The sequence below is a fragment of the Bidens hawaiensis genome, unplaced genomic scaffold (assembly GCF_021521415.1).
Source record: "Bidens hawaiensis isolate Kalapana, Puna unplaced genomic scaffold, B.hawaiensis_p1.1 tig00013876_1, whole genome shotgun sequence".
NCBI lineage: Eukaryota > Viridiplantae > Streptophyta > Magnoliopsida > Asterales > Asteraceae > Bidens > Bidens hawaiensis.
The window spans coordinates 419,624-434,048 of NW_027492189.1; the positions used below are offsets into that span (position 1 = coordinate 419,624).

At 35.0% G+C, this 14,425-nt stretch overlaps 1 protein-coding gene across 2 annotated transcripts; it reads right to left on the reverse strand.

The window, feature by feature from the left end:
* Positions 1–4,766: 4,766 nt before the first annotated feature.
* LOC143545286 (remorin-like) lies at positions 4,767–8,296 on the reverse strand. 2 transcript variants are annotated; one of them, XM_077037205.1, is made up of 5 exons: positions 8,198–8,296; positions 6,423–6,473; positions 5,574–5,661; positions 5,286–5,367; positions 4,767–5,158 (listed from the first exon to the last, which is right to left on the reverse strand). In XM_077037205.1, exons 1-5 carry the CDS (start codon positions 8,292–8,294, stop codon positions 4,958–4,960), a joined length of 519 nt encoding a protein of 172 aa, XP_076893320.1. In that variant the 5' UTR covers positions 8,295–8,296; the 3' UTR covers positions 4,767–4,957. The 2 variants fall into 2 exon arrangements, with proteins under 2 accessions (XP_076893320.1, XP_076893321.1); XM_077037206.1 differs by lacking the exon at positions 8,198–8,296 and adding an exon at positions 6,571–7,049.
* Positions 8,297–14,425: the final 6,129 nt, after the last annotated feature.

Sequence of the window (14,425 nt, forward strand, 5' to 3'; positions counted from 1 at the left end):
AATTTAGCCAGTATGCCAAAGGGGTATGTCCACTGATCCGGAGAAAAAACTGTCTATGGGTCGAACCGCTGAATCGGATCTGAAATTCGGTCTTGTTGACCTCTATACAATATTTTTTGACCCTACGAAAGAATCGGATCAATAATTATAACCTGACGCCACCATGCGGCCCGTTCGAAATTTCACCATTATTACCAAAGGGGTATGTTCACTGATCCGGAGAAATAACTGATTACGGGTCGAACCGCTGAATCGGATCAGAAATTCGGTCTTTGTGACCTCCATACAATATTTTTTGACCGTACCAAAGAATCGAATCAATAATTATGCCCTGACACCACCATGCGGCCTTTTTGAAATTTTGACATTATTATTAAAGGAGTATGTTCACTGATCCGGAGAAAAACTGACTACGTGTCGAACCACTGAATCGGATCAGAAATTCGGTCTTGTTGACCTCTATACAATATTTTTTGACCCTACGAAAGAATCGAATCAATAATTATGCCCTGACGCCACCATGCGGCCCCTTCGAAATTTTGTCATTATTGCCAAAGGTTCACTGATCCGGAGAAAAAACTGATTATGGGTCGAAACGCTGAACTGGATCAGAAATTCGGTCTTGTTAACCTCCATACAATATTTTTTACTCTACGAAAGAATGGGATCAATAATTATGCCCTGACGCTATAATGCGGCCCGTTTGAAATTTTGCCATTATTGCCAAAGGGGTATCTTCACTGATCCGGAGAAAAAACTGATTATGGGTCGAAACGCTAAATCGGATCAGAAATTCGGTCTTTTTGACCTCCATATAATATTTTTTGACCGTACCAAAGAATCGGATCAATAATCATGCCCTGACGCCACCATGCGTCCTGTTCGAAATTTTGAAATTATTGCCAAAGGGGTATGTTCACAGCTCCGGAGAAAAACTGACTACGTGCGAACCACTGAATCGGATCAGATTTTCTGTCTTGGTAACTTCCATACGATATTTTTTGACCCTACGAAAGAATCGGATCAATAATTATGCCCTAACGCCACCATGCGTCCCGTTCGAAATTTAGCATTATTGCCAAAGGTGTATGTTTACTGATCCAAAGAAAAAACTGATTACGGGTCGAACCGCTGAATCGGATCAGAAATTCGGTCTTGGTGACCTCAATACAATATTTTATGACCCTACAAAAAGAATCGGATCAATGATTATGCCCTGAATCCACGCCGAGGCCCGTTCGAAATTTTGCCAGTATGCCAAAGGGGTATGTTCACTAATCCGGAGAAAAAACTAACTATGGGTCGAACCGCTGAATCGGATCAGAAATTCGGTCTTGTTGACATCCATACAATATTTTTTGACCCTACGAAAAAATCGGATACTTAACTATGCCCTGACGCCACTATGCGGCCGGTTCGAAATTTTGCCATTATTTCCAAAGGGGTATGTTCACTGATCCGGAGAAATAACTAATTGTGGGTCGAACCGCTGAGTCGGATTAGAATTTCGGTCTTGGTGACCTCCATACAATATTTTTTGACCGTACCAATGAACCGGGTCAATAATTATGCCCTGACGCCACCATGCGGCATGTTCGAAATTTTGCCATTATTGCCAAAGGGGTATGTTCAATGATCCGGAGAAAAAACTGACTATGTGTCGAACCACTAAATCGGATCAGAAATTCGGGACCTCTATACGGTATTTTTTGACCCTACGAAAGAATCGTATCAATATATATGCCATGACGCCACCATGCGGCCCGTTCGAAGTTTTGCCATTATTGCCAAAGGGGTATGTTCACTGATCCGGAAAAAAATTGATTATGGGTCGAACCGCTGAATCGGATCAGAAATTCGGTCTTGGTGACCTCGATATTTTTTGACATTACCAAATAATCAGATCAATAATTATGCCCTGACGCCACCCTGCGGCCTGTTCGAAATTTTGTCATTATTGCCAAAGGGGTATGTTCACTGTTCCGGAGAAAAAACTGACTATGGGTCGAACCGCTGAATCGGATCAGAAATTCGGTCTTGGTGACATCCATACAATATTTTATGACCCTACCAAATAATCGGATCAATAATTATGCACTGACGCCACCTCGCGACCCGTTCGAATAATTTTAGTATTGCTAAAGCGATATATTTACTGAGCCGGAGAAAAACCTGAGTATTGATCGAACCACTGAATCGGATCAGAAATTAGGTCTTGGTGACCTCCATACAATATTTTATAACTCTACGAAAGAATCGGATCAATAATTATGGTCTGACGCCAACTCGCGGCCCGTTCGAAATTTTGCCAGTATTGTCAATGAGGTATGTTCACTAAGCCGGAGAGAAAACTGAGTATGGGTTGAACCACTAAATCGGATCCGAAATTCGGTCTTAGTGATCTCCATACAATATTTTATGACCCTACGAAAGAATAGGATCAATAATTATGCCATGACGCCGCCCCGCGGCCCGTTCGAAATTTTGCTTGTATTGTTAAAGGGGTAGGTTCACTAAGCTAGAGAAAAATCTTAGTATGGTTCGAATCACTGATTCGGATCAGAAATTATGTGTTGGTGACCTCCATACAATATTTTATGACTTTATGAAAGAAAACAATAATTATGCACTGACGCCACCTTGCGGCTCGTACAAAATTTTTCCAATATTGCCTAAGGGGTATGTTAACTGAGGCGGAGAAAAAACTGAGTATGGGTCGAACCATCTAATCGGATTAGAAATTCAGTCTTGGTGACCTATAATATTTTATGACCCTACGAAAAAATTGGATCAATAATTATGCCTTGACGCCACCTCGCGGGCCGTTCGAAATTTTGCCAGTATTACCAAAGGGGTATGTTCACTGATCCGGAGAAAAAACTGAGTATGGGTAGAACCGCTGAATCGGATCAGGATTTCGGTCTTGGTGACCTCCATACAATATTTTTTGACCCTACGAAAGAATCGGATCAATAATTATGCCCTGACGCCACAGCGTGGCTTGTTTGAAATTTTGCTAGTATTACCAAAGGAGTATGTTCACTGAGCCGGAGAAAAAACTGAGTGTGGGTCGAACCACTGTATCGGATCAGAAATTCGTTGTTTTCCATACAATATTTCATAACCTTACGAAAGAATCGGATCAATAATTATGCCCTGACGCCACCACGCGGCCCGTTCGAAATTTTGCCAGTATTGCCAAAGGGGTATGTTCACTGAGGCGGAGAAAAATCTGAGTATGGGTCGAACCACTGAATCGGATCAGAATTTCGGTCCTGTTGACCTCCATACAATATTTTATAACCTTACGAAAGAATCTGATCAATAATTATGCCCTGACGCCACCCCGCGGCCCGTTCGAAATTTGCCAGTATTACTAAAAGGGTATATTCACTTAGCCGGATAAAAAACTTAGCATGGGTCGAATCACTGAATCGGATCCGAAATTCGGTCTTGGTGACCTCCATACAATATTTTATGACCCTACGAAATAATCGGATCGATAATTATACCCTGACGCCACCTCGCGGCTCGTTCGAAAATTTTCCAGTATTGCTAAAGGGGTATGTTAACTGAGCCGGAGAAAAAACTGAGTATGGGTCGAACCACTGAATCGGATCAGAAATTCGGTCTTTGTGACCTCCATACAATATTTTATGAACCTACGAAAAAATCGAATCAATAATTATGTCATGACGCCACTTCACTGCCCGTTCGAAATTTTGGTAGTATTGCCAAATGGGCAAATTATTAAATTTTCCATATTTTATATTTAATAAAAATAACGAGGGGCGCGCGTTACCTTTATAGGTCATCTAAAAATTGGTTTGTACACAGTAGATATGGCGAGGAAGTGAGGAGCGGTGGTCAGACGTTGCATTTGCATTTGGCCGTAAATCGTAATGGTTTGTACATTTCAACAGTTTACGTTGTCGGTGGTGTTCATATGTGTTCGAGTGTTCGACTATCGGTAGGTTTACAGCGATTGTAAGTTGTTTAACTTTTTTAATTTAGCAACTGGTGGTAACAATATTTTGTAACATTGATAGTCATTGCCAAATAGGTGGGTACTAAAACAGATAGTAAAATGCTTGCTTCTCGTATTTTTCCACCAATACATGTTTATCTATACACTCAAGCAGTACTATATATTGTGCTACCAAGGACACTTATTCTTTTTAAATCATCATCATCGTACTCAGTAAATCTCATCAATAGCAAAGCTATGGTAGGGTATGAGGAGGGTAAGATGTAGACAATCTTACCTCTATCCCGTAGGAAAAGAGAGGCTGCTTCCAGTGAGACCCCCGGCTCGATAGTAGTTTTGAATCAAGTCTTGGACATAAGGCATATAACACTCAACCATCAGAGCTGTCCTAGCTGACTGGTGTATGTACCATTGTCTTTCGGCTATCAACGCTACCACCTGATTAACCTTCCGCCACTTTTAACGTTATTTTCACGAAATTAGTAAAATAACGTCAAAATTAGTGCAATTTCACTTTTTCCCACCTGAGGGCCCGCACATATATGCGTTATATGCACGCACCGCAAGCAGGGCTAGTTCTTTTTAAAACGCGTCGCTAATTAAATTAATTAGACCATAATAACTTCTGGATGCTATCAACCTAAAGATGAAGGCATGATGATTAGGCTATGATAACATCAACGTAACATATCGTTTTCTCTATGAAGACGAAGTTTCTGCCTTTTTAGTTATCACCAACGTCTTCAACGTATTATGATTAGTCGTAAACAAATCGACATGTTGAAGTAAACTTCATATATATATAATTATGAAATTCGCCACGAAAGTCCAAAACAACTATGTTCTTCGGTTCTTCCTATACAACATAAAAAAAACAAAACGACACAAAAGAAACTCACGAAACTGTTTTTAACATTTGAGGTTGACGGTCCTCACTCCTCACAATCTTTGACAGATTTTGAATGTTGTTTAACCTCCAAAGCAACCGAATACCTTTTTTGGAACGGTGCCAGTAGCGCGATATTTGGCAGCCAATTCCTCAGCTTTCATATTATCTTCACTTTTCTGGGCCACAACCATGGCTCGTTTTTCCTCTGCTTGTTGATGAATCAACCCGACTTTGTTTTTCATCTTTTCTGCATATTCTGCTTTCTTCTTCTCATATTTCTCCTGCTCATATCAACATATAATGAGCATTTAATTTATATATGTTATAAGTTTCTCTAAAATGCTATGTTACAAAAATATGAAGGATGTTATTTAAGTTAAAGTAGTGTTTTTTATGCATAACGAGTACCTCGATTTGTTTCAGTTTAGCTTCGATATCCGCTTTCTTTGTGTTTTCCCATGCAGTTATAGAGGATAGCTCCTTCTGTGCCCTGTTGATATATTTACAAATTAGTCACTGTAACCATACACGATAAATATAATTCACTCGGTTAACACTTCTGCAGGCGAAAGTCATATGAAGACTCTATAACCATTTGATATCATAACACATCTTGAGATGAGGCTAATGCGTCGTTCTCCTTTTAACTCGAGTCAAATAAGTAACAACCAAAATTTCATAAACAAGTAAACTTACTTGTTTTCGGCCTTACTCTTTTCGGTTTCCTCCCACGCCTTGATAAAAGACAATTTCTTCTCCTTCTCAACCTCAGCTAACACGACATCTAAATAAAAAAATTCAAAAAAAAAAATCTTATCAAAATAAGCATCAAACGGAACATATATCTACAAACACCATGTAAATGGTGTTTGATATCCACGTGTAAGGGTGCAAACAAGTCGAGCTACTCGAGCCGAGCCTGAGGCTCTAATAAATTTTGTTTAGTCCTTCAGTTATCAAGCACGAGCACAAGCCTTTTATGGGAAGCTCGTTTAGGCTCGTCGAGCCTTAACAGGTTGCCTTGTGTATTTTCTTCAAGTTTTACGGACTTCTATGTATTAATTTCACACTACACACTTAAATAGCCAAGCTTTGCCTCATTTAAGATACTACACGAGCTCAAGCCAAGCTTAGGCTCGTTAGCTCGTTTAAGTTTTTTTTTTTTCAAAATATATAAAATAACTAAAAACGTATATAAGTTAATTAATAAATAAAAAACGAGCCGAGCCCGAGTTGCAAAAACAACTCATGAGCCGAGCTTTAGAAAAAGAGCTCGAAACGGGCTGAGTTCGAGCTCGAGCACTTGTAAGTCAAACAAGCCGAGCTCGAGCTTTCAAAAACAACTCATGAGATCAAGCTTTAGAAAAAGAGCTCGAAACGGGCTGAGTTCGAGCTCGAGCACTTGTAAGTCAAACGAGCCAAGCTCGAGCTTGCAAAAACAACTCATGAGATCAAGCTTTACAAAAAGAGCTTGAACTCGAACTCTCGTAAGTCAAACCGAGCCTAGTCAAGCTCATTCAAGGCTCGTTTACACCGCATGCTTACCTCTATCATGGGAGCTCTTTGAACCTTTCTTCTCCACAGGAGCTGCAGTCTCTAAGATCATATTACAAATCTCAAATTAATCAAAAACAAGTTTATAAACAAGAATCTTGACACCGAAAAATAATCATTTAATTTTGATCTTGCATACCTTTAATTGCAAGAGCCATAACTGATTATTACAGCAAACACTATAAGTTTCTATTTCTTTGTCAGTATGCTAATAATACTAACTAGAATGAACAAAGATCACTGTTTATAATGGCAACATATGCTTTCTATTATTTGACTTAATAAAGACTAATTTGTGGGGCTATATAATCTTTTGATAATCAATTTATTCTAGAATATAGAATTAATCCTATTTTTTTTTCAAAAGGTAGGGCATCAAACAGATACAAAGGTAGCATATTATTTGTCTAGAATCCAATACAGATAAGCAGCACCTTCTAGTGGCCATCAATTTATGAAAAGGTAGCATAATACATCTGTTAAATCTGATTGTAAAATCTAAATTTAGCTATAAAAAGTGAGAATTCAGATTCAAAAATCTGACAGAATAGTATTCGAATTTAAGTTCACAACTCGCTAAAATCGAAAAGTGTCATGCTATAGCTACACCACACCAATCTTATTTCATGACATCTAACGGCCATCCACTAAACACTCAGAATGTCGTTTTGAACAAAAAAAATCAAAACTTTGAAAATCATTGGTTAGAACGGCCGTTTGAACGATATTTGTACATCCGTTTTGATCATTATCTTATTTCATGTCATCAAACGGCCATCCATAAAACACTCAAGACAACCGTTTTGATCAAAAAAGTCAACTTTTTAAATTATTGGTTAGAACAACCGCTTGAACAATATTTGGACGATTGTCACGTCATCAAATGGCTATCCACTAGACACTCTGAAGGCCGTTTTGACGAGAAAAAGCCCAACTATCAAAATTGTTGGTCAAAACGGCCTTTTGAATGATATTGGACGATCGTTCTGACCACTAGAGGTCGAACTTTTGAAATTGTCTGCCATAATGACCATTATACCAATATCAGGATGACTAGGGGTGTGCAAGAAACCCAAAAAACCAAAAATCAACGGTTTTGTTTTATGTTTTGTTATGTTCGGTTTTGGTTTTGCATTTAATTAATCCGAACCGAATTTCTAGATTTTTATTTTTATTTTAAGTAATTTATAAGATTTATATAAATATGTAACTCAAATAATTTTAACAAAATATATAATAGTCAATTACTTAATAATCAACAAAATTATTCATACTTAATTTCTACCAACCTTTTTTTTTCAATCTAACATTTTTCAAGCTTAAATGACAAAACAGAAACAAACCAAAACAAGGTTTTAGCCCAAAACCGCATCCCCAACGACCGTCAAAATTTGAAAACTTTTGGTCAAAACAACCTTCCGACCTCTATCTGGACGTCTGTTTGAAATAATGTGAGATTAGATAATTTATAACATTTTTATAAACATGTAACTCAAATTTTGACCAAATATATAATCATCAATTAGTTAATAATCAACAAAAGTATTCATACCGAAATTCATTAATTTCTACCAACTTTTTTTTCAATCTAAACATTTTCAAGCTCAAATGACAAAACAACCAAAACGAGGTTTTAGCCCAAAACCGCACCGCAAACAATAGACCGTCAAAATCTACCTCTATCTAGACAGCTGTTTGAAATGATGTGAGATTAGATGTGTGTGATTTGATCAAAAAAGCATAAAAACTAAAACGCGGGAGGAAACGCATACTTTCAGTTACCGTCGGAGGATCCACCGGCTTCTCCGGCACAATCTCCACCGGCACCGGTACCGGTGCTGTTACAGGTACTTCAGTTGCCATGATAACAATAACAATAATAATAATAATAATAATAACAACAAGCGAATAACGAATTATTAAATTAAATGTATCGTTGGATAATAACAGATTCGCTGTGTTGGCGGAATATTATAAGAACTGTGGAAGCCGTGTGTGAGCCGTTAAAAAAGATATTAATAATAATAATAATGATGATGATCGGAGTGTGTGTGTATGTATATATGTGTCACGTTCTCCACTCTGTGTTATTGTTGCCGACAGGTAAAACGGGTAAAACACGCGGATTAACTCCGCCGAATGCGCCAATACGCCGTCGTTTCGGCTTTTTGAGTTGGTTGTATCGAGGATTATTCGTGTTTAAAGTTATTGGAGTTAAATCTTATCTTATTAAAATTAAAATTAAAATAAAAAAATAAGCTACATTAGAAAACGAGTGTAAATAGAAAAAAAATAAAATAAAAGTTTAGTAGGTCGGTCACCTCCATTTGATTTACGTTTTTAACTTTATTTCCATGATTTATTATTATTATTATTATTATTATTATTATTATTATACATGTCAATAACAAAATTGATGATTTGATTTTCTTTTTCTAAGTTATGGGGTAAACGAGCTAAGCTACTAGCTACTCTAGATATGTTCGATAAAAGCTTTAATCAAGTTGAGTTTTGAAGATTTGGGTGGATCGTCCTTCCTAGCGGCTAAGGTCAGCTTGCAAACAGATGAGCAGTTAACTACTAATTGGCTATATTTGAGAAGGAAGATTCGGGTGGATTGTCCTTCCTAGCGATTGCACTCTGACACGGGCCATTTATACACATGTATTAATTCTTATTTTGTAAAAATACATGATTGTGTTATTTATAAAGTTGGGATTAAAGTAACTAATTGTATATTTTTTAATATAAAATTACTATTTAAAATATAGAGTAATTAAATAACTAATAAATAGTAAACTAAAAGAGATCGAATCAAGCTCGTGCTTGAAATACTTAACGATTTAATTCGTTGACATGCCTACCCTATAATACCTCACAATATATAGTACATTAGTATGGAAAGAAAACTATCGTGTTCTTGGATGATCTAGAAGAATGTGAAACATATTCATAACATATATACCTTGAATAGTTGAACTCTTGAAGAGGATTGCTTGACAATTGTTTCTGACAACTTTGTATAACGTAGTATGTACATGATTAACATCATGTTTTTTACTTTGAAACTTTATATAATCTTAAGTTGTATTTTGTACAATCACAATGAGGTTAGTAAACATCATGTTTTATTAATTAGTTGGAAGCTTTATATAGTAATGTAAGGATAATCTAATTCATAAGTAACGTCATGGATTGTTGTAAGCAAATTGTACAAAAATATAATTTAAAAACATATACATGGAACACATGTTGTAAAATTCAAAGTTATTAAACATCAAAAGATAAACATTTGATACCATTATTATTAAACTTAATACTTTTATATGGTTGTATCATACATTTTCAACACTAACCAACATGTAAGTTAAAACTTAAAACACAATAGAAATTAGTGTACAAATGTTAGAGACGTGATGGACCTATGCATATTTTGTTTTGAAGTTAACATCAACTATGTTTATACTTGTTTATTTAACCAAAATAGATAAAACCGATGAAAACAGATAATCATGTTATCGCTTAGATGGTTGCCCTTCAATTAAAATATTTCTGGTTTGTTGAAACAAAAACCAGCAAAGTTTCGATTCTACTCAATAAGTGATTCTATCCTTCGAATTTAAAAAACCGTGTATGATTGTTAACCATGCATGGTGTTACAAGTTGAGAGAAAAAAATACCGACATTGATTGTTTTTTTCCTTAGATAGCGTAACATGTGCTCAATCAATCATAACCTTGGTTCCTACTTCCTATTAGTCTTTATGTCATATCATTTGGAACCCTTTTGACAATACAAAAACAAAACATGAATAAAGTTGATCAAAGTTAATATTTATAAACAGTTAAATCATCCTTAATTTTATTCATATAATTTAGTTAAAAATAGTTACTAATTGAATTTGTTTATCTTCTAAATCCCCGGAAATTCCTCATATTCATCTCTACTTAATTAAATAATACAAACATAAAATGAACAAGAGCATGGTGATTAAGGTGTTGTTTGTTTTGTGAAAAGACCTGCGCAACCTCTTTTAAACGTGTGACGCAGACATTACTGTCTGCATACTATTTATTTTCTCGAAAACGTTTCATTAAAAAACGTTTGCGTAAGCACTTTATGGTGCAGACTTGATCTATTCACTTCTGAGATCTTCTAAAGTCCGCAAAGGGTTAAAACACCACACCCAACCAACATTCACTGTCCACCACCACCTACCCATCATCCGCCCCACCACCACCCCCACCCACCATCGCCACCATCACTGTCCACCGCCACCCACTGTCTGCCACCCAGCTTCTACCCACCATCGTCAACCACCACCACCCACCACTACCACCATCACCATTCAACACCACCGTCACTCACTATCACAGTTCGTACACCACAATCAGTTTATCCTAGCAACTTACAGACGTTAAAAAATCAGTACTTCTTACAGACTGCAAAGGTTTGACCCATCTCCCTAATAAAGAGTTCTCTCATGATCCTCTCCCTATATGTATATATATATATATATATATATATATATATATATATATATATATATGTATGCATATGTGGTTCGTAGACTGCTGACATTTATCTCTAAAAACAAACAGCACACAAAACTTTGCTCTGAGACAAATAATCCGAGCATAAATACCGTTAAACCAAAAGCACGTTGGGGCATAAATTACTAGTTACACACTATATTTTTATTGATTGTAAACAACTTTAACAAATCAGAATTATAATTTCAAGCTATATCAAAAATAAGTTTGCAAAAAAACATGGAGCATCTTGGACAAATGTGAGTCATAAAAAATGATAAAAAAAATATCGTAAAACAAGAAAAGCAAAGTAGCAAATTACGTGTATCCCATACTCGGGGTTGTGAAGAAATTGGGTCCCGAAGATACATGATAGGTCATGACTCATGTGCACACCTCATTTAAATGACTAAATGCCATAAATTGTGTGATAGGGGTAGTTGTATTTTACGTTATAATAATATACACATTAAAATTTAAATAATTGCTTACAAAAAAATAAATTTACTTTTGATATAAAGAAAATTGGACCACTGTGTCAGTTTGGTCAAATGGAGGCTTCAACATGTTATATATCCCATTGAAGGTCACAAGAATAATATGTCCTCATCAATCGTAATGCATCCTCTTTGTTAGATACATTATACATATATAAAATATATAGAGCGGGTTTTTTGAAATAATATTATGTAAATAAACTGTAAGAATCACATAATATATTTTGTCTGTGTATGTTATATAGATTCACATAAATATAGATTAAACAAAGATCATCACGAGAATCGTATATTGTCACAGTTTTCACATTAATTATTTTGGTTCCACTAAAGGTCATCTGCTTTTGTTTTTGTATGCTTCAAAATTGTATTATGCTCGCTTGTAATCCTGCTTATTGAGGTGCGTCTACCCGTTGCAGTTTTGGCCTTTTTGTGATGCAGTTGAGGAAAAAGCGGGTCATATTTTCTTCGGTTGTAAATTCTCGGTTGTTGTTTGAAGTCCGTTTAGCTAATGGAGTGGTTTATTACAATATTCTTCGATCTATAGGTATGATCTCATCCGGATACTGATACTAGGGGTGTGCTCTTATATATCAGGTTTTTGGCTCATCTAAAAAACATTGAATATGCCGGTGTTTGGGAGAGAAACTTGTTTTTATACAAAGATGACGGATGATGTTAAACTTTCTTCGTTCAACTAGATTGAATATAGACGAACGTTTGTAATATATTTTGGTTAGATTGGTGTAAGTTCTTCGCGTAATTATTATATTTATTATTGTATGATAATTTAAATGTTGAATACATGTAAATACAACTTTTTAGGCTGTAAATATAATAAACTACTTTGATAAATATCTACACAAACTTATATTTAAAAACACTCGTATAGTTGTCGGCTGATTGGGTCCATGTATGCTCTCAATTGGACTAAACACTCCAAGCACGTCTAGTGGCCCATGTGTGGGCCCCATTGCCAACGAATCCAATGTGTCAAGTTTAATACCAACAAATTAATCTCCTCAATAATATCTTCTTGGGGCAATTTCATATATACCCTTACAAATATTGAAAATATCATATATACCCATGCAAAACTAAAAATATCATATATGCCCTTATAAAGTTATTAATATATCATATATACTCAATTCATTAAAAACCTTAAAAAATGACCATATTACTCTAGGTTGATTATATGCGATAAAAGGTTTTACAATGTAGACCATTCGATGTGATAAATCTTCGAATGGTTTGCAATTTTGAAAAAGTTACGAGAGACAATTTGGTTGTCGTTAAAGGCGAGAAACGTCGATTAAAATTAGAATAATAACATAGGGTATAAACAAATTATCTAATAGAAAGGGTAGAATGGTTTATTCGTTAAAATTGAGCATATATGAAAGTTAAAATTTTTAAAAATAACGGTAAATGATCATTTATTAAATTATTATTAATTATTAGGGGTATATATGATACTTTAATTGAGTTTATAAGGGCATAAATGATATTTTAGTTACTTTGTAAGGGTATATATGATATTTTAAGTTTTGCTTGGGTATATATAATATTTGTATTATTTGTAAGGGTATATATGAAATTAATCCTATCTTCTTTGGACCCCTATCATAATTATGGAGTTTTTTTACTAAAATGGGGTGAGAGGGAAAAATATTTACCAAAATAGGTTATTTAAAAAATATTTACCAAAATGGGGTTTCTTTATAAACTTATCTTTTTCCACTATCATTCTCATTAAATAAAACAATTTTTATATATAAACATAGATAAAAAAAATAAGTTAAAAATAATAAATTATATTTTTTATTTCATTTAAAACAAAAATATTCAAAAAAATGTTTTTGGAAACTGTGCTTCCCTATATTCATATTATTATTCTTTTTTCTTGGGTTTTTTCATTGCGTACATCTTGGACACACGATAAAGTAGACGCATACGTTGCACAACTACGGCGCAACGCGCTGGGGTCTACTAGTTACATTAAAGCAAACTCTATGAACATTACATGACTTTGAGTAACAACATAGACAACCGAACCACAATAACATTATATTAAATGTATGCAAGTATGAGGTGTCAAAAGAGTCTAGCCTCGTAAGTCGTAACTCAAGTAAAAAAAGCAAGTTGGTTCATTCACAAAGCTTTCCATAATCTTTTAATAACTAAATCACTAACACTAAACGACTTATAGTTATTAAAGATAGATCAAATACAACTGTAACATATAATAATAGAAAGAAACCAATAGCAAGAAATGCCTTATCAAAATATGTGATTTGGGGTTTCTAATGGGTTGCGATTTGAACTCATTGTCGTCTTTCTTCTTGCCTCTTGGTTGCAAATGGATCTGTCCCGAGAGATGAAGAACTTATGTTTCCTATCCGGACATGGACACTAGGGATGTATATTAATAGATGTATTCAATATCGTCCCGTTCTTATAGTTTTAATCCCTCAAATTGTTATCGATACAGTAGTGGAACCAAATAAAATATATTACGAAACTAAGGTTGAAATTTATGGTTTCGTAAAAGTAAGGAAAATGGTAAAAAAAAAATATATTAAAAAAATGAAATCATTTAAACATGCTAGTGCTAAAGTAGAAAAGAAGTTGATCACTCAATATAATTTTTCTAACAATATATAGTTGGTTGTTGGTAGTTAATAACTCAATACGTAAAAATTTGGTATTTTTCGGTATTAGCAATTTTAAAGTATATATCTCGACCCAATAAAAAGCCCACATAATATATTGGTAATGGGCCATTAAAATTTTGTAACAAGTGATCCATTTAAATTGAGCAATTAGTGGGTCAATACAATATGTTGGCATTGGATCCTATAAGTTACAACCCATTAGGCCATTAACAAATGACAATCAATCTATGATGACGTTATATAATCCTACAATGAAATCTAAGTTAACTCAATAACAAACGTTGAAC

Coding starts and splice junctions, on each gene's coding strand:
- LOC143545286 (XM_077037205.1), bottom strand. CDS start 8,294: ATGGCAACTGAAGTACCTGTAACAGCACCGGTACCGGTGCCGGTGGAG. Junction 5,662..6,422: donor AAAGAGCTCCCATGATAGAG/GTAAGCATGCGG, acceptor TTTTTTATTTAG/ATGTCGTGTTAGCTGAGGTT. Junction 5,368..5,573: donor AAGAGTAAGGCCGAAAACAA/GTAAGTTTACTT, acceptor ATATATCAACAG/GGCACAGAAGGAGCTATCCT.